Below are 20,980 nucleotides of genomic sequence, written 5' to 3' on the forward strand. Positions count from 1 at the left end.
ATCCACCCGCACTGCACCGCCGCTCGTTCCAATTCCGCCTCTGACTCCTCTCGCCACCATACCTACGATCTTTATCCACTCTCACTCCACTCATTCAAACCCAAACGCACTCCCTCGTTCGTTTGGATTGCACTCTAGCTCCCACTCCCACGCGACCACTCATCCTGAGTCGTCCTACTTCGCCCATGTTTCTGATTCGACTCGGAAGCTTGCCTGTCTACCTCCGTACGCACGAACCGATCCACTACATCTTTTTTGCGAATTAGAAAGTTCCCCCTTATGTCCAAGAGTAGACTCATGCAAAAGTTGGTGGCTGCTGCTAGTGAAGAAAGCATTGATGAGATTCATATGCCTGATATTCCTGGGGAGCCTGCTTCCATTGAAATATGTTCTATGTTTTGTTATGGCATTGTTGTTACCCTCAATGCTTACAATGTGGTCAACAGTCCGTTGTGTGGCAGAGTACCTCGAATGTTTGAGACAGTAGAGAAAGGAAATCTCATTTACAAGATTGAAGTCTTCCTGAGCACCATCATGTTTCGCGGCAGGAGAGACTCCATCATAGTTCTTGAGAGTACTAGATCTCTGTTACCATGTTCTGATGACTTGAAGTTAGTAAGTCACTGCACTGCATAGACTCAATAGCATTAAAGGTTTGCATGGATATTTCTAAGGTGAACTGGTCATACACCTACAGCCGAAAGAGATTCACATCTGAAAATGATCATACCAGACAGCAATTGGTGCCGAAGGACTGATTGATTGAGGACTTATGTGAGCTTCATCTAGATTTATATTCGAGGGTCTTATTAACCATGAAAGCTAAGGAGAGAGTGCCAGAAAAGGTGATTGGAGAAGCACAAAGAGCTTACGCCTATCGAAAACTACCGGGATTTGGCAAAGGCAGTGTGACCGAAAGGAACAATGAAATGAAAAGTGAGTCGATTTTAAAGGCTATTGTCGGGATATTACCATCAGAGAAAGGTTCCATTTCATGTAGTTTCCTGCTCAAACTACAAGAAAGTGCAAGAATGCTGCATTTCTGTGAGAATATTAAGAGAGATCTGGTGAAGAAGATGGGGAGACAGTTAGATGAAGCACATCTATCTGATCTCTTGTTTCCTGCTAATGGAGAGGAAAACGCAATGTATGATGATGAAAAGTTCAATAGCATAGTGAAGGAGTTTGTAATGATTGAGAGACAGCAACCAGCTCTTGTTTTTTATAGCACAAAGATAGATGTTGGGAAATTGGTTGATGGATATCTTATGCGGGAAATTGGTATAGCTGGTTGATATTCCTGAAACAATCCGAAGATTTTGAAAAAGCTCTTGATTTGGGACAAAATAAATGTTTTGTTGCTGTCATTGTAGATGAGCTCCCTTATGTTAAACTGTTCTTGTCAACCTATTGCAAGTATAGGATCATTGGTTAAGAATTCACGAAAAGTGGATGGTTTGGTGTGATTTGTAGTCAACTGGGGGAAATTGTGGCTCTTAATTTCACAAACCAGCTTCTTGAGGGGGTTTTTGCTATGGAGATTGCCAATATACCTTGGCTGACAAAGGTGATCTTAAACAACAATAATCTCACCAGCATCATTCCAAATTCAATTGCCACTTTGCACCAATTATAACTGCCTGATGTTTCTCATAACCATCTCATTGGGTGATCTACGGTTAGATCGATAAAATATGGCAATAAGAGTATTCATCGAAGACATAAAATCTTTGATCCAGGAGAGTTATCCATATTTTATACACCTGCCCACATAGATTACTACTATATTGACGGAGACGAGCCTTTTTTATGCAAGGGGAGTATGATTTGGAACATCATTAGCAAAATAAACCCTTAGGACTAGCATAACGTTTATTACAAGTTTTCTTTTTTAAGTTTTCTAGAATATTCTACTGCACTTACATATACTAGTTGTAAGAAAATATATTGATGAATTATATACTCTTTAAAACTTAGAGCTTGTGTTGTTCCCTATATTGATAATTTATTCTAACATAATTGATTCTTCTACCGACCCACTACATCAATTTTTTAATATAACTTATGAAGATTCTAATGAATGTTTTCAAAAGATGTCTTAAAATATATTTTTTTCATAGCAAAATTTTAATATAAAATATGTGAAAAGTAAACATATTGGAGAAAACATTTGAAAAATAGAAGGCATATAATTAATAGAATCAATATTAAGAATATGATACTATTTTTAATTACAATATTATTTATTTTCAAATAATATTATTTGAAGAAAAATGACACTTAAGTGTGATATGATTTTATTTTAGATCTCTTACATAGAAAATTAATAATATAGATGCTTTAGAATCAAAGCTCAATGACTAAAATTAAAAAGATGGATTTAAGTATATACCATAAAATTTACATATATTTATATTTATATATCTAACACCTAAATTTTTATATTTTCTTACATAACACTCAATTATTCAACTCATATAAAAATATCATTACTATTAATTTATTAAAATAAAACACATTTTTTTGTGCACATGCTTTGATGTGATTTACACATAAAAGTGATACATAAAAAATATAAATATTTAAGTATTAAATATATACATAAAACCTTTTTGATTTATAGATAAATCCCTCAATAAAAAATTTCTCAAGAGTGTTATGCATTAAGCAAATGTCATAGAGATTTAAGCTTCGTTTGGGATGGCTTTCTTATTGCTTATTAAACCAGCTTTTTAGTATAAAACTTAAATTTTTTTATTAGAAAGCTACTTTAAGAAACATTAAGAAAGCCGTCCCAAATGAAGACTTAGGCTTCGTTTGGGACGGCTTTTTTATTGCTTTCTAAAACGGAGTTTTAGTACAAAATTTTTTAATTTTGTATTAAAACTCCGTTTTAGAAAGCAATAAAAAAGCCGTCCCAAACGAAATCTTAGACTTAGTTTGGGACAGCTTTCTTATTCTTTTTTAAAATAGTTTTCTAGTAAAAAAACTTTTTGAACTAAAAATTTTGTGTTAAAAATTTGCTTCATAAAATATTAGGAAAGTTGTCCCAAATAAAATCTTAAAAGGTAAATTTATCAAAGTAAAAAATTTATAAAATTTGCCTCAAATTCAGGGGATAAAACTAATATCGATAATTATATTTGTATGATAGTTCAAATCATATACAATGTAGCTGGAAACATCAATTCGAACATCAATGGCAAAGTGTCTATTTCGAGTAAAATACTAAAAAAGAGAATGGCCGAGTTGTTGCTCAACATTTGCTCACTACCATTCACTCTACATTTTAGCATGATACAGGCTCTCAAACTAAGAACAATCAAATTTCACAATTAAAACATGTAGGCAAACCATTGGGTAAGAAATTTTTGAAGTAAAAAAAAATTAAAATTAAAATATTTTTTTATTAAAAATAAAAATATAGAATAAAATATTTAAATATATAAAACTTATTATCTAATTCATTTTTGATATATTTTAAAATTATTAAAATTTGGCTAATTTTCAAGTTTACTAAAAAGTATTTATGAGCACCATAGAATTTTTATTGGGTCAGGTAACCTGATGTAGAGATATATCAGGTACCCAATAAAAAAAATGCCACATGCACTTTAAACAAAAATCACTCAGCTTTAAACAATAAGTGCATGTGGCATTTTTTTATTGGTTACCTGATGTATCTCTACATCAGGTTACCCGACCCAATAAAAATCCCATGCACCATGGGTCATCTGCCACTGGAGAGATTATTGGGTTCAAACATCGAACATAATTTATCATTTGGAACTTCACAGTACCGAGTAATACTGAACTTGATACTATAAAGTACTGAATTCAATATTACACAGTACCGAGCAATACTCAACTCGATATTGTGAAGTACCGAGTAGGAGGTGATGTGACACATTTTCATTAGACTCTGGCTATCATCTGGTATCTGAACCGGATAATTCCCCATGCTACTGGCTATGAAAATGGAAAAATAAATTTTCAGGTTCTTAGCATCTCATATTGTAAAACATGATGATCTCATGAAAGAAAAATGTTTATTTCCCAAGAACTTGAGTGCAACAGCAGTATGTTACAGAAGCATGAGAGTGTTGACTAAGAAAATTGATCAAATGATCCCTATTGGATCTCCTAAATGATCCGTTAAAGATACAGCTGAGAATGGAATTTATCATTCCTTTTTTTTTTTTTGGTTCTACTAGCTAGGGGTGTTAACATTTAGCTCCGCATGATTGCACACACCACTGTGCTCTTGCATTTTATACTTGGGAAAACCATTGTTCTTTTTACAACATAACAACAAAGATCATAATCATCGCTTTCCATGAAATAAGGCCGCCATGGAAATCATCTGAGCAGAGAACAAATGGAGAGAGGTACCTCGCAATAATTTCATGTCAGGATAGATAGGCGACTCCTAGGAGTCAAGCTTAACCCATTCATACCGACCAGGAATAGGGCAATCATTCACTGGATCAAAGTTATACCTGCAAATTAAGATCAAACATCAAATCAAATTCTGCAACTTAAATTTTGAGAAATTATTACGTGCGGTCACCCAACATCGTCCAAAGACGAATCAGGACATGATGTGTATGTACCGGATAACATGACGCATCCTGATTCGTCTCCAAAAGATCCATTGGCCGCACGAAATAAATTCTCCTGCACTAGGGGTTATATGTATGCACATATATGATTAATTGCAACACATAAGTGAAGAAACCATTGTAAGATTAGGAGATTTCATTCATACCACCAGATTCTCTTAATCTATATATGCATTCATTGATGTCTAAAATTACATCAAAAAATATATTTTTTAATATTAATAGCATATTTGATGTTATTTAGATATTAGATGATAATAAAAATTTTCTGTGTTGGATGTATAAATCCATAAAAATTCAGTGACATGCACGTAAATAAGATTTAGCAGGGCCATCATTCTGCAATATCCTTATCTACAAAACCCTAAACATCACAAAAAAGTTAACAAGGAAAGAGTGTATACTTCTCAATAAACGTCCTCTGTTGAAGGCGTTCAGACCCTGCAAAGAACTCTTCCATCTCATGTGTGCTAGGGATGTTTTGATGCGTTGTATTGAGCACTCTGCAGTTAAGAACAGCTGTGACAGTGGGCCTGGTGGTGGAACCAGGAGTACTTAAAGTTTCAGAATTCCTTATCAAACTGCAAGGAGTTGTTTCCCTAAGATTCAAAAAAGAGAAAGAAGCACATTTGAGCTAATAACTCTATATATAAAATATAAAAAAACTGTAATAGTAAAAAAAACATCAGAAAACGTCATGTATTCAGAAGGATAAGCATAACAAATTCTTGCTGCAAACAAAACTAGAGTTAAAGTGAATCGCCAAAGCAGCAACAAAACACATTCAAAACAGGTTCACGTGGGCAGGTCAGTATAAAAACAAGCCAAAAGAGTGCATTAAAAAGAGAACGCAGAGTAATTGATATTATGGAACAAAAAAAATAAAAATTTGACATGGGAGCAGCAAGCAATGGGCCAATACTCCATGCTCCATAAGTCTTCTCATGATGGTCAGGCAGAAGTAAGAGGAAGCCCACATACGATTATTTATTACATTTTGGTTGCATTTGGTCCAAATTCCTTAAATACCCAAAATAAAAATCAGCACAACAAATAAAAATTTTTAAGATGTATATATGATAGCCATAGCAATCATTCATCACAAAGCATATTGAGCAATAATTGAGTTTGCAATTGATGAAGAAAGAAAGACAAGCTAGCTTTAATCCTTCAACTTGTCGCTTGTCATAAGCCTTAAAAGCAAGCAGCCAAGTGAAGGCTCCTGGAACCCACTCCATTCAGATTTGCAATATGTGAAGGACCATGCAGAAAGTACAGCTTTTTTGGCTTTCCAGATCAGAACTTATGTACAAGCCACCCCCTTTTGTCAATGACCACAGAAAGAAACAAGCAATGGCAACTCTCCTATGAAAACCCCAAATTTCAAGAATATTTTTCTAAAAAACCTCAAGCAACGCAGCCAAATGCATGGCTATAAACTATATATGATCATAGGATATTCAAATAAACTTTTAAAATAGCAAGAATTTATGAATTATTGAACATGCATGTGAAAATTGGGAGATGCTGATAAGATATAGTTGCTAAATTTTCAAAAAAATTAGATATAAAAATGACCTCACAGGAAACACCCCTGGACCATCCATGTAAAGAGAAGCAAATCAGGGGTGGATCATTTAAAAAAAAACTGTAAAGGTCGTGCAAGTGGTATCCATAACAAGAAGAACCATGTGCCAGTCGAGTAAATAAAGTCCTGGAACAGCTTTGATTTTGTCTGTGACAGCAAGAAAGGTGTATGCTTTCTTTACTGGAAAAGGATTCAATGGCACAATAAAAACAATTAACGGAACAAAATGGCTTCGTAGATCACCTCTTCATCTAAAAAAGCTACCCCTTCAATTAATAGTAGGATGGATGGAAATTAGGTTTCTTACAGTGAAAAAGTAAATGTTTAAAGTCACCCTGGAGTTAAAAACCCTAACATAGATAAGGAATCAGTTCCAAACCCAAGTAAAACACTTAAAACGAGATCTATCAGCTGAGAAAGCCAACCATCTCAATTTTTCTACAAAATATATCAAAAATCAAGGAACCCGAAAAGAGTTTTGAATGCAGCAAACAAGACCAAAAAATCTAAAGAGCTAAAAAAAAAACCCTAGTTACACGAAACAGTAGGGGAAAGGAAAAAGGGGGAGAAAGAGAAAAAACCCACCTATCCCTAGCCTCGAGGTCCAAGACATTCTCCCCGAAAGAAACCTCCAAACCTCCGTCGGCCTCAGGTGAGGCCTCCGCCGCATCAAGAATTTTGGGCTCGAGAGAATCCTTAGTCTTTATCCCGACAGCAGGCTTCTCCAAACGGCGGCTACGGAGCTGAAGGTAGCAGGAGGACGAAGAAGAGGAATTGTCGGCCGCAGGGGAGAAGGATGACTTCTCGAGTCGCTGAAGTGCGAGAGTTCTAGCCCTTGTTCGTACGCCTATGGAGGACTGAGCAGAGACCTCCATGAGCGCCACCTCACCGTTGAGCTTCGCTTTCCTCATGTACTTGCCCATTGTTCCTCACTATTATCTCATACAAGGTAGAAAGAACTTCAGGAGGAAAAAGAAGCTAACGGCCAAAGAGACTCCAGGCCGAGCAAAGAGATGAGAGAATCGGAGAAAGGCAGCGATTCCTTCCGAGTAGAAGGAGAGGGAGAGCTGAGACGAGAGAAACACACGAGCTTGAGAGAGAGAGAGAGGAAGGAGAGAGGAAGGAGAATAGTACCGATGTAGATTGGGAAGACGAGAAGGGCAAATGCAGGGGAGGAGAGAGGTTTGTATGCAAGAGTATTCCTTACTCCTTAGACTTGTACAACCTAATAAATATAAATAAAAATTATTTAACGTTTATTTTCTTAAAAGATTTATTTAATAAATAAGAAGAATATTATATTTTTTATTTAAATAATTATTTTGAAAAATATAATTGGACGCGGTGGGAGAAAATCCGACGCTTCAACAGTTCAGGTGCGCCCGATAATTAATGTGGACATCATAAGATGGTCAAACAGAAGAGAATTACAACATACATTTGATATATATATATATATAAATAATTTGTTATTGCATAAAATGAAATTTTATGGGGCACATATTTTTTTTTCTCATACACATAATATTTTGAGGGGATTGCAACAAAAAAAAAAAAAAAAATCTATAATGCAAGTTGATGTATGTAGGAGTGTAATCGAGTCAAAATTATTAGGCGATGCTCTGACTCGTCTTTTGAACTCAACTCGAATTCGATCTTAAGCTCAATATTTGACAGTCGGTCTTCACTCGACTCATTTGCAACCCTAGTTGTATGTGCATCAGATTTTTTTAGAATAACATTAAAATAATATAGGTATTAAGTATAAGTATTTTTAGTTGATAATATTTATTTAACACTAAAAAAATATTATTTTAAGATATTATCTATTGTTTAAATTTTACAGAAGATCAGTATTAATTGGAATAAGTTCTTAGCAAATGTTGAACACAAATGACCCTTTCATCGAGGATAATTTGATATTGATCGATAAAAAAGTCGAATATATGTTTGGCAGAGTGTTCAAATAAGTTTAAATAAGGTGCTTATGTTATCATCAAAAAATTTATAAAATAGTTGAATCTTATTCGAACATTTAATCAAACCTACATGATCAATAAGATGATCGAACATAGTGTGTGTGAAGTTTTTGAAAACACTTAATCGAACATATGCTTGACCCTTTAACCAAAGATGATTTGAAAATTATGTTGATGAAATGGTTGAAAATATGAGTAAATAATTGCTCAAACAAGATTGAAAGAGAACCTTGTAGTCTTTATAGCTCCCACAACCCCAGATGATTAGAAAACTGCAATAAATTCTCCAAAAAAATAGAAGCTTTAGAAGACAAACAACTAATATAGTAAATATACATGGCTTTCAGCATTTTGTAACCACCCAGACAGAGAATCCGGTCAACCAACTCCCGCAGAAAGATTAATTTAAGAAAGTACTTCCAGTTTAAAACTTTGCCCGGTCTAGAGATACCAACATCAATCGTAAAATGCAAACCGACGTTCAAGTACCAAGCCATATTCCATCCATACCAATTCCTACCACAATAATCCTTCATATCAAACCACACAGAACCAAAACCAACGAGATACTTCCAGGTTTCATGAAACCAGTTACACTTCAGCCTCCAGCACATCACATAACAATGCAGGCAGCAGAAATAAGAACCCAACAAAGTCACCATTCTCCTGTAAACAACCTGCACCTTCCTAACATGATAGCAGACAATAGCATAAAAACAATATATAAACAACCTCCCTCTCTTCCAGATATACACCCACAGATAAAGAAAAACCAAAAAATAAACCTTCCCAGCAAAGAACTGTCCAAGCAAAGCCAGCACCAGCAAAAAGAGAACACCCCGGCCCAGCTCACAGATATCAACCAAAAACATAGTGTTAAATATGTCGAACTTAATTGAACTTACGCTCAGCTCTCATCAAATATAATTTTACATGATTAATGAAATGGTTGAGCATAGGAAATATTTAGGCTTTGTTTAAGACAGCTTTTTTACTGATTTCTATAACAGCTTTCTAGTACAAAAGTTTTTTGAAAGCCTCGAAAAATAGTTGTCCCAAATAAAGTCTTAATTGTTTAGACATGATTAAATAAATTGCTTATGAGACAAATGTTTTGCAGTGACTTGTTAAATTCTATAGATAGCAACACATACAATGTAATAAAAAAAAAGGTCAAATGAGATTCTTATAAGACAATCCAATCACAAAATTTATAATACAACAATTCTATAAATTGATTTGTACATGATATATATATTTAATAAAAGAAAGATAATATAATTTAATGATCCATATTACTTCTTCCCTTAATTTAGTGAAAGAATTAATGTACATGATATGTATATTTAATAAAGAATGAATGCAAAACAAATACAATAGAAATGTAATGTTCTATCATAGACCTATGGATTGACCTTGCTTTAAAATAAATCAACTCATAGACAATCACAATAGAATTGGATGTGATGATATATAAATTCTACTAGATTTTTTTAAAATAAGGTTTATAATGTGTTGAATTGCATACCCTCTAATCATTGTAAAAAAATGTAAAAGATTCATCACGCAATATATGTAAGAATTATTTAAATCATAAATATTTTTTATTAAATTATCAAAGAAATTATTTTATGAAAATCTTGTGAATGTCATTTGTGATGGCCCTGTTCTATATCTAAAAAAGTTTGAATGCCAGTAGTACCTATCTTTTCTCAAATAATCCCAATCGCTCAAGCAACCTAAAGGAGCACTTACAAAAAGAATTCATCATTGCTTTCAAGTTCTATGTCATGGTGCAAGAGAGATTATAGTCATATAACTTCATGTCCTTTATTAATACTGAGATCTTGCATACTATTAATTACCTTTATTTAAGTTCATTAAAAAGTATATGAACCTACATTATGTAATTAATAAGGCATTTATTCTTATTTCAAATGACAAATGGGATTATATTTTCAAGCCATTTGTAAGATTCCTTAGGCATTGCCTTATTGCACATCATGACTACTATTTTGCATTGTTGATCAAATATTTCATCTAACACAATTATTTTTGGTCCTGTATCTTCGGGTGGATCCATATTTGCTCCCTTTTAAGAAACATAAGAAATCAATATGCGACCAAAAAATATAGAAATTGAAGTCATTTTAGTGAATCAATTTCTTACACTTTCAATGAAGTTATTAGCTAGCCATGTTGTTGGAGTATGCAACTATTTAAACCACTTCATATTTTACTTCCCAATCTTATCTCCTCCCTAATGTTATCAACCTCACCTAAAAGCCAATCCTTGATGGTATACAACTGCTTCTGATTGATGGGGCAAAGTGGATTAATGACACACAAATTAATCACTTGTCTTCGTTTCCAATGTATTTTGGTATAACAACTCATATAATATGTACAGATAGTGTTACATCCACTATAACCTCCACTCCTCAGCCTCCTCCTCAGTGGTAGGAACATTTCTCTTTTTTACATAAAATTCCTCCACCTCCTCTTCCTTCTCCTACTCTTCCTCTTCTCCTCCTCCTCTTCCCTCCTTTCTTTAGATGCCTAATGTGTAGAAATATATATATAATTTTTTAGAGTATTGAACTTTTTCTCTAATCATATTTGATTATTCTCTAATTTTATTTGATTATTATGTAATCATATTTAACCACCTCTCAACTTTAAAATGATAATAGATAGTTGCTTCCTCCTCCCTTTTTGGGTTGGGTTAAATTGACTTGCATTGGTTATGCGTTCATTATATTCCCCATTCTCTTAGAAAAACATGGGTGCTTAGTTTCTTTTTTATAATCTTAATTATGATTGACTGAATATGAGCATAGATTATGGACTTATATAAACTCTTCTCATCAGCTCTATATAACAACTTACGATGGATAATGTTTTTTATTTTAATAACAAATATGAAAAATATTAATACCTTGTATACATCTCATTACAGCTCTTATTCCATAAATAAAAATAAGTCTTTATTCATAAGCCTTGATAGAAAATCCTTTTTTGTGAGCACCTTATTACTCTTCCTTCTTATTATTCTTAGCACACTATCCCTAAGGAACTTAGCATGTTTTACATACTATGAAATTGACTTCAAAAGCCAACTATATTAATGATACTACATTACTATTTATAATGTATTTATAACTGGGGGCTCTTCCTTACTGTATATGTCTTCCAGTGCACCATATCCCTCTTTAACCCTCATAGCTAGTGTCCTGTCTTATACATCATATCCTAAATGTATCCACAAAATGTAACCTCATCTTCAACAATGAGGATTATTTTATTTGAAGATATAGCTATAATTGTAATGGTTTAGGAGGACATCATAAAAAAAGAATAATACCCCAAGCTTTCATAAATCATCTTTTGTAATTTGTCTTATCATTACCTACATTGCCAACGGTGGAAATTTACCCCTTTTGTAACTTTTATTTCTTAAACTTGTTGTTCTAAGAGGTGTTTGCATTTTATTAACCACATAAACTCTTTCATTTTATGATATTCTCCATAGTAATGCTCTAATCCCTATTTATACTATAAAAATACCACCCTTATTAAAAGATAAACATGTTACTATGTCAAAAAATTAGGAGATTAATTACTTTGCTATCCTTTTTTCTTTGATTGGTGGGTGTTTTAGTTTTGTGCATTGGTCATTGCCTCCATTTCCAAGGAATCTCTCATCATTCTAATTTGAATTTTCTCCCTAGAATTAGAATCCCATTATGAAATAAAAGCGTACTGCTACATCTGTCATCTATTTTTGCACATCTATTAAAAGTCACTACTTGCCTTTCTCGACCTTATATTTATATGAAGTTTCCTAAGTTTGATTCATTAAATTCTTACTACTCTAAAATAGGGTTGAGTGTTAATGTATATCATAATAATAAAGAAGTTAGGATTAAAATATAACTTGGAGAAATTGCATTTAAGAGGAGATGTCCTCTTAATAAGGTGGAAGCCAGAAGACATTTTATTATAAAAACCTAGATTTACTCTGTCTTTATCCTTGAATTTTATAATTATGATAATTCCAATTGAGTGGCTAATTATGCTATAGATATACTCCTATGAATTCATAGAAGATCAAATTCTAATGGGATGGATGAATATTTATATTAAGACTTTGGAGATTCCCCATGTACTTATATCAAGCTTTGAAATGCTCCTATTATTTCTATATTGGTATGTATTGAAGATCTACCATTTATTGGTTAGTTAATATTTATGTATATATTTTCATATTGAGATTTGTTTTCTTTTCAGGGTCACATTATTTTAGCTTTTCCACATATATGAGAATAAACATATTAACTTCTCAAAAGATCAGCTCATGTATTTTATTCTTCTCAAAACAAATTCAAGAATTTAATAACTCATCATGAACAAATTTTATTCATGATATCTTCATTCAAAGGGAGATAGGGGCTTAACTAGCTATCAATTTATAAAGATTTATAATTTATTCTCTTAGTTTTCATGAAATCTTCATATGAGAACTCTTACCCCTTATGCTTCATTCTTATCCATAGTTTTTGGATTCCATTAATGGGTAGCATTGATTTAATAATTATTTTCAAATTATAAAATAATGCAGAAAATTGTATTTTGCTCAATCCCTTATGTATGAATTTGGATCTTCTTCAAATAAAGGTTCAATACAAAATATGTAATGATATATTCCAACTAAAATATTTTTAGGGGCTTAATGTTTGCTAAGAAAGAATGCAAAATAAATTATAATTAAAGGAAATACAAAGTAAATTGGAATACAATATAAATATAATACAATGTATTTAAAATATTTGGAGTACTTGGGATGAATATAAAACAAATGTTGGTTCTTACTTTCTTTTTGTTTGATTTGAAGTAAAATGAATGTTGTGTAAAGCTCAATAAAAGTGGTAGTTTGGCCATTTGCGATGGTCAACAACGACAATGGTGGTGGGAGGTAGCTAATAGTGATAACCGCCAGTGGTAAGTGGTTGCTGGCTGCAACAGAAGAGTTTGCTTGCAATATATTTTGAAATTTGATAAAAAAATGAGTGTGTTTTGAATTTGTGAATTATTGAGTAAATTTAGAATTTACCAAAACGTGATTGTGCATTCATTTTTCATCAAATAAAACATCAAAATTTTAAAATTTTATATATTTGTTATACTTTACACCCATTTTTCATTATAAAAGAAGAAGAACGTACCTTTTAGTTATTTGTTGGGCCACTTGTCTTTTAGGTTCTCCTTATTTTGTACGTGCGTAGTGTCAAAGCGCAAAAGAAACGACAAAGAAAGCTAACGGCAAAGCAAAATGAGGCTAAATGCAAAAGAAAGAAAGAGAAACAAAAATCGAATACGAAAAAGGGATGTTGGCATTGTTGTTATTGGATACACTTCGTAGAAGTCAAGTGCATCCTGTAACAGCAACAATGCCCTTTGCTGTTCCTACTCCAAACGAGGCACTTGATATTTTGACACACCTACCTACGATATACTCTAAACAAGGCCTACAATAACTAAGGGAAACAAACCTTCTAAGGTTAAGCTTAAAGATAGACCTCATTCCGTTTCAGACTCATCCAAAGTTTTATGCCCCCTTTTTTTTTTATAAGCTAATACTAAAGAATCCAACTCAAATAAGTAAGGACTATCTTACTCCCAAAAAAGGGACTAGAGACTTTCCAACCTACAGCTCCCTAATACCTCAAACTCCAAAATCCATCCTATAGGAAGAGACTCCAAGAGAATCTAACCTAAAACCTCCTAAAGTCTAAACCTCAAAATTCATCCTTAGCCATCACCACTAAAAGATTTTAATTCCAATAGAAAAGCGCTAACTACTCCCTCAAAAGACACTAAGAGATCCTTCTACACAAATCCAATCATAAGGCTATACCTCTCAAAATAATTTGTAAGGACCTCTAAACAAATTACTACACACAACTTCCCAAAAGTTATCTATCCAAAATTTCCTTTTCCTTTTTTTTATTTTTGTTTGGACACAAAAACTCTACCCAACTACCCCTAATCAAGTACCTCTTTCTATTTGGAGTGGGGTAGTTTGTGAGAGTTCCTCAAATAAATGGGCACTAAGAAGCCCTCCATTTGAGAAACATTCACAAAACACGTTATAAAACCTCGTCTCAAAACAATTCACAAAACGTTCGACAAAACTTCTCGATATAAAATAATTCGTACAAATCCTAACTATAAAGTCATCCATAAAAATATTTTACTATCAAGTATTTCCTAAAGAAAATAAAACTTTCCAACCATAGAGACATTCACAAAACTCTACAATGCAAAAAGAAGAGCTCTTAAAACTTTCCAAATCATCCTCATTCTTTTTTTTTTTTTATACAAAGAAATACAAGCAAAAAGACTATTCAATCTTGCCAACCCGAACTTTATAAAAATCTAGAAATCTACAAAATGCATGCTACTCTAGATGCTAACGAAAGAAGAAATAAACTAGTCTTCAATCATAAATATATGAACCATCGTTGCCAATCATATATGCGATATTAAGAAATGCCTATAGGTTCAAATTTCTCTAAACATGAAAATAGACAAATGTTTCATGACATCAAAAGATAAGTAAAATTGCAAATAAGAGGGATACATGCTTTTAAGTGTAAAGGAATCATGCTTTTAAGTACTCATACAGATGCTTGGCTCATGACAAAATTTACCCAACAATCCATTTCAAATACTACAACAAAGAACAAGCAAGATGATACATAAAACTTCCATGTCAAGTAGTAGGGAAACCACTATAAATTTTCTCTTAGGCATAATCATAAGTGCTATATAAGCAAAGCTTGCAAGATTCCATAGGACATGCTAGTAAAAGAAACATGTTTTGGATCTTTACTTGGTTGAGTTCACTCGACCAAATTACACAAGAGAACAATTTATCTTTCAATTATTAGAGCGTGACGTCTAAACAACAAAACTTACCGATCATAAAAAAAAAAACTTGCTAATGTCAAGATCTAGGAAAATAAGAAATTATTTCTATAGAAGGGTTACGACAATGCAAGATTACTCGACCGATCGGTAAATTATAGAAGCCTATAGACATTTCAATAGATACTTTTCCAATATTATAAGTCTCTTTTATTTTTGAGATGAACGACCGACACAATATTTAACAAAAATCAAATTTATTCATGCCAAAAAAGTAAGCCTACACAACTAAATTCACAAACTCGATCAATAAATAACATTTTGAAATAAAATATTGGATGTAAACTAATTCATGTAATCTTTTAAAAAAAACTAACTCATGCTCAAGCTTTCTTTCTTTACATTTTTTTTAATGAAGTCTATCATGCATAAACACTACAAGAGATAAGATCTCAACCATTACAACTAACCAAAATCTTTCATATTTCATAGCAAAACGATTCAGACACTTCAAAACATATGACTTCTTACACACTATCACATGAAAGACACTTTTAACATGTTGAAGGTAAGGATGTAAGATCATAAGCATGTAACAAAAAAAACTTAAACGACATTAGAGTCTCTCAAATGAGATAACCGATGCTCACAAAAACACTTTGTATAATTACACGATTAACAAGCTACGATCAACATAAAACCTTAATTAGAGCCAAAGTATCACAATTCCTTTCTAAAAAAAAAAACATTCCACCAAACCATTTATATGCAAGGCTTATGAAATCGTAGAAAACTAACTAGCATGAAAATTTGATTTGTACACACATTTGATTAAAATCATATAAGTAGTTTGCACAAGCTATTCTATAGCTCATGTAAGAGGAGACATACATGCATTTATATTACAAAGGAGAGAACCAAAAGACCTTCAATCTCTACTTTTTTTTTTTATCAATCTCTTTTTTTTTTAAAGATCTCAAGCACAAAGCATACGTTCAAAGCAAGTCCACTCTAATGATCCCAACAAGCTCAAAAGTCTTTACAAAACCCCAAAGAAAAGTATTCGACAAAGAGACATGCAACCTCGTGTCAAATCAGATTAAACTTTCAGATGAATCATAAAGCCACTTATAGATTTTCTAACCTAAAGCAACTCATAGCACCTTATATTTGCTCTTCTCTTAACAATTGCCTTAGTTATCCATGACGATTCATGACTTATACATAAGACTTTAAATCATACAATGCATATCATAAACGAGACATCATTCAGAGAAAACAAATCATACATAATCCCAATTTTTTTATGGCCTTATAAAGTGATACACATAAAGATGCTCAAAATAACATGAGCTTAAAGAAGAGGAAATCCAGCTATGAAGAAAATTCATTAAGCCATACAGAGAGTAATAACAAAGAAAGAAAATGTGATGAATCATCCTTCCAATCTTTGAAATATATGATTTAGAGAATAAAACTAACTGATACAAAAAAAAAAAACACTTGTCACTATCAAAACTTGTCACTATCAAAACCTGGAGAACAAGAAAGTTGTTTCCATGAAAGGTTTACAGCCATATTATATCATCCTAACCTTTTAACTCATCTCACGAACACACATGAACCTTAGTGACATTTCATCAAATGGCTTCTATGCAATACTCACCAAGTAATTCACAATCAGTTTACACGAAGGTTCACCTTTCCACCATCATGCATCCACATTAAGTCTTCAAACATTTACTAAGTTGAAGTACATACACAATCATATATAACGCAAATCTCCTTTGCAATTCCGATTTAATCAAATAAAAATGAACTTTGCATTATCACCAATTAGGTCATGCAACAGATATTGGATCAGGAGAGGGAGAAGCAAAGGAATTAAGGCAAGATAAGGTCAAGAAGGAGAAGAATAAGGGTAAGAATAAGAGGGAGAATAAGTGGAAAGAGGGGGGAAGAAGAGGAAAATACTCACCTTGCAAAGTAGAGAAGCTCGGGCGGATCTGGGTGTTGGGACGGCTGGAGGCGAGGCGACTTCGGTCGGAGCTCACCCACGGTCTGCCGAGCTCGGGCTCAGCCTTGGCGTGCGAAGACGAGAGGGAGGGCGGCGGAATCTCGGCCCGTTGCTGGTCGTGCGAACAGTGGGGCCGAGAGGGAGGCATCGGGTTTGTTGGGGTTGTGCGAACAAGAGAGATCGGAGAGAGGGAGAGAGACGCGTGAGAGAGGGGGAGAAGGAATTCGGGTGTGAGAGGGGGAGAAGGAATTCGGGTGTGAGAGGGGGAGAGGAGTTTCGGACCTGCTGGAACGTGAGAACCAGAGCGAGAGCGTGAGGGAGAGAATTCGGGCCTTAATGCCGAGAGAGAGGGCTTTCGTTTGAGTAAATCAAAATGGTGGCCGAGAATTGAAGCCTGCCCTCTCCGATCTGATGCTGCAGTAGCTCAAAACACGCTAAAGGAGTCTGCTCTCTGAAGCAGATCGCTGCTTTGCCTGTGGGAGATCGCAGGTATCAGGGAAAAAGGACCATGCCAACTGCCCATTTAATCAGGACCACTCGATCGAATGCCTGATCTAGGCAATAGATTTAAATTACTAAGAAAATTAAAGTAGACTCTAACAAAATTAAATTAGGTTGAATCAGGCCAAAATTGGTTAAAACTGAACCAGACTCGAGTCCGAATTAGGTTCGATCCAGGTCAATTTGGGCTTGAGCCAACTCCATGAGTTAAATTGAACAAAAATAAATGTAAAATAAGTATCGATTCAAATCAAATTAAATACGACATGACCAAAACAAACTAATCGAATCTAATTGAACGCATTCGAGTCTGATCCGGCTCGAGTCGGGTTGATTCGAGCTCGAATTGGGTTCAACGGGGTTAGATCAAAAGTGCTCGAGCTCGCTCGAGCCAAAATCTAGGTCAACAAACGGACCCCCAACATATACGGAGAACAACGGGTGAGCCGTATATGTTGGCGTTGACCTTCCTAACTTTAGGAAGATACAACCCTAAGGTCGACCAAAGAAAATCTTTAAGAAAATGCAGTCAACTAATGAGAACCAACTCAATGAAGCGAGTGAACAAGTCAATCATCCGCCTAACCAAAGTGGGAGGATAAGAGAAGGAAAATCTCAAAGAACCAAGAAGAATTCAACGATCACCTACAACAAAGATCTAAGATGATACGGAAAGAAGGGAAGCCAATAACGACTGAAAATCAAAAACAACAAGGGAGAGTAAGGAGAGAAATTTACAACTGGAACATCTGAAGCAGTAGGGATACCAAACACAGCATCAGAGCGACACTTACCAGATAAATGCTCTAAACATTTACAAACACCACAAAATTGAGGAAAATCATCTAATACCACCTCTTGAACATACCCTAATGAATCAGAGCCTAACCAAACTTGCTTAGGGTAAGTTTTAGTAATATCAAGTTCAACTAAAACACGAGCATTCAACGGACGAGAGCCAACCGACGTAGCTTCGTCGATTTTCAGAGGTTTGCCAAATAATTTACCATGCCCAAACAGAATCCTTGGTGCGAAGAAATGAGGACGAAGATGAGGAAAGGAGATCCAGATCGGGATGATCGGTGACTCAACACCGATATCCAAACAAGGTGACCATTTAGTGAGTTTCATAAAGCAATTGAAAACAAGATAAGAACGGTGGCAAAAAACCCTACAATAGTCTAAATCATTAAACAATTTGATCAAAATGTGAGTAGTATCCAGAACCGTAACAGACACTTCTCCGTTCAGCTTCAAATTAAAAACAAAAATTGCGAATAGCGTCGAGAGGGGGACGCTTCGATGGAAAAAATCCAACTAACGAAAAACGAAAAGGTTCAGCCAGATCCCTGATTTCCTCATCAGAAACCCAAAGGGACGGTAGTCCACGAAAGGTAGAAGGCCTCAAATCCGGAAAAGATGAAGTAGATCCAGCAAGAGCTTCAAGAAAGGACTTAGAATGAGAGATCACCCCAAAAAAATCGGGATCTTTTAGTTTAATTGGCGGCATGTCTTTTATGGATGTTTCGTGCATTGCGGGAGCTCGCCGTCCACATCTTTTCATTGACCCTTTGGTTCGCCTGTCGTAGGAGTTGACTTACTCTTCGATACTGGGTGTTGTCATTGGGCTTTTTGATGTGGAAGTGCTTGAGACCATATTGGCACATGAGTTGTCTTATGCTTTGCTTCGATTGATTGGTCATTACTTTGTGTTGCCAACCATCAACATAGCAGTCCTTTCACTTGTTGCCTGTACCTTCGATTGTTGGTTGTGAAAAAATGAGGTGACATGTTGCCTGTGCCTTCGAATGTTGGTTGCGAAAAATGTTTTCAACAGTGTTCAATTGATGAATTATAAAGCTAAATTTAGGCATCTTTCGAACATCTTTCTTATTGTTTTTTAATGCAAATTTTAAGTACAAAATTTTTTATTCTAAAATTTTTGTACAAAAAAATTACTTTAGAAAGTAATAATAAGAAAGTTGTTCCAAATGAAAATTTAATGTTTTGAATTCTTATTATATTGCTATTTTTTATTATTAAGTAAATAGTTCTTTAATAATAAGATTACTATAATATTTATTGAAGACTTGACTTGATATTTAATATGTTAAAGACATGAATTGAATTATGTTAGCCTAATGAAAATACAAAAGTTTAAGTCCCTAATCAATCATAAAATATATCGAAATAAAAGAAATTTTTGAAGTGTGTAAAAATTTGATATATAAGTTAGTAGTCGATTAAAAAATGTGTTAGGTGTTGTAATTTATGTAGAATTAATTTGTACAATTGTTTGAATTGGAAATAAATATGAACTCATGTGATAATAGATACATATCTATATGTTTCTTTAACTAAAATGGTTAATAGGAAAATTAAAATAAAATTTGAAAACTTAAATTTGATACATTGATTTAGGGTTGTCAAAAGCTGGTTTCAGGTTGGGTGTGGGACCCAAATTTGACCCAACATTTTTTAACCCGACACATATTTACAAACGGGTCAATTTTTTAGATCCGAACTGGCCCTCTTCTAGTCCGGGTCAACTGGAATTCAATCTGCTTCTTTTATGTTTTACTAAAATATTTTTATCTAAATTTTTTTCTCAAAGTTTTCCTGCCCCACTTTTCCAAGCACGTGTTATATATATAAGCTAAATTGAATAAAGGTAAGATTTACTTCAATCAATTTAAAATAAATCAAGCATAATTCAGTTTGGGCAACATAGTTTATTTTTTTTGAAAATAGGATTTACTTATTTCATTACAATCTTCTAAAATCCTCCTAAATCAATTAAAAATGTGTCAAACAGGGTTGATTTCGGGTTTTCGAGTCAACTCGAACCCGACCCAGTTTTACAAATGGGTCGAAATCCCTAACTCGAACCCGACTTGATTCGAGATGTAAACCCAAACCTGAAAATTTCAAGTTAGCTTTTGGTCGAGTTTTCGGATCATGTCAAATATGGACACCCCTACATTGATTAGGATAAAAAGTAATACTAGTAATCAAGACATTAGTCATGTTTATATGTTAAGTGTTCACTTAAACATGAAAACAAGAATTATAATATATGAGACTATTATAGTTGCTACAAAAGAGTTTGTTGATTCAATCAATGATTAGGTTATCAACTTCACTAGAAAGTTGAGAGGCTCTATTAGGATTTGGCTCTTCTGTCTCCTCTATCTTCTTCTTCGTCCTTCTTGTTGTGAGATATAAGGATTTTGCTGTCAGACTGCATTGATTTCATCTTGTTACCAAGGGATGTTTTTCTAACCCTTTCATTTCTACATTTCTTCCTTTTTATGTGTTTTATTTTCTTATCCTTTGATCTACT

General features: G+C 33.8%; 1 protein-coding gene and 1 pseudogene across 1 annotated transcript; one reads left to right on the plus strand and one right to left on the minus strand.

The window, feature by feature from the left end:
* The first annotated feature begins 273 nt into the window (after positions 1-273).
* LOC110096270 lies at positions 274-1,295 on the plus strand (annotated as a pseudogene).
* Positions 1,296-4,027: 2,732 nt separating this feature from the next.
* Positions 4,028-7,409, minus strand: LOC110095888 (cyclin-dependent kinase inhibitor 5). The gene is made up of 3 exons (XM_020821619.2): positions 6,796-7,409; positions 5,027-5,221; positions 4,028-4,499 (listed from the first exon to the last, which is right to left on the minus strand). The coding sequence occupies exons 1-3, from the start codon at positions 7,131-7,133 to the stop codon at positions 4,430-4,432; spliced, it is 603 nt and encodes a 200-aa protein (XP_020677278.1). The 5' UTR covers positions 7,134-7,409; the 3' UTR covers positions 4,028-4,429.
* Positions 7,410-20,980: the final 13,571 nt, after the last annotated feature.

This window comes from Dendrobium catenatum, unplaced genomic scaffold, assembly GCF_001605985.2.
Source record: "Dendrobium catenatum unplaced genomic scaffold, ASM160598v2 fragScaff_scaffold_265, whole genome shotgun sequence".
Classification (NCBI taxonomy): domain Eukaryota; kingdom Viridiplantae; phylum Streptophyta; class Magnoliopsida; order Asparagales; family Orchidaceae; genus Dendrobium; species Dendrobium catenatum.

Bases quoted from the DNA above. Each gene is read 5' to 3' on its own strand.
- LOC110095888 (XM_020821619.2), bottom strand. From the start codon at position 7,133: ATGGGCAAGTACATGAGGAAAGCGAAGCTCAACGGTGAGGTGGCGCTC. The intron at 5,222-6,795 runs GTGGGTTTTTTC...TTTGAATCTTAG, and splicing joins GACCTCGAGGCTAGGGATAG to GGAAACAACTCCTTGCAGTT. The intron at 4,500-5,026 runs GTATACACTCTT...CTTAATTTGCAG, and splicing joins CAGAGGACGTTTATTGAGAA to GTATAACTTTGATCCAGTGA.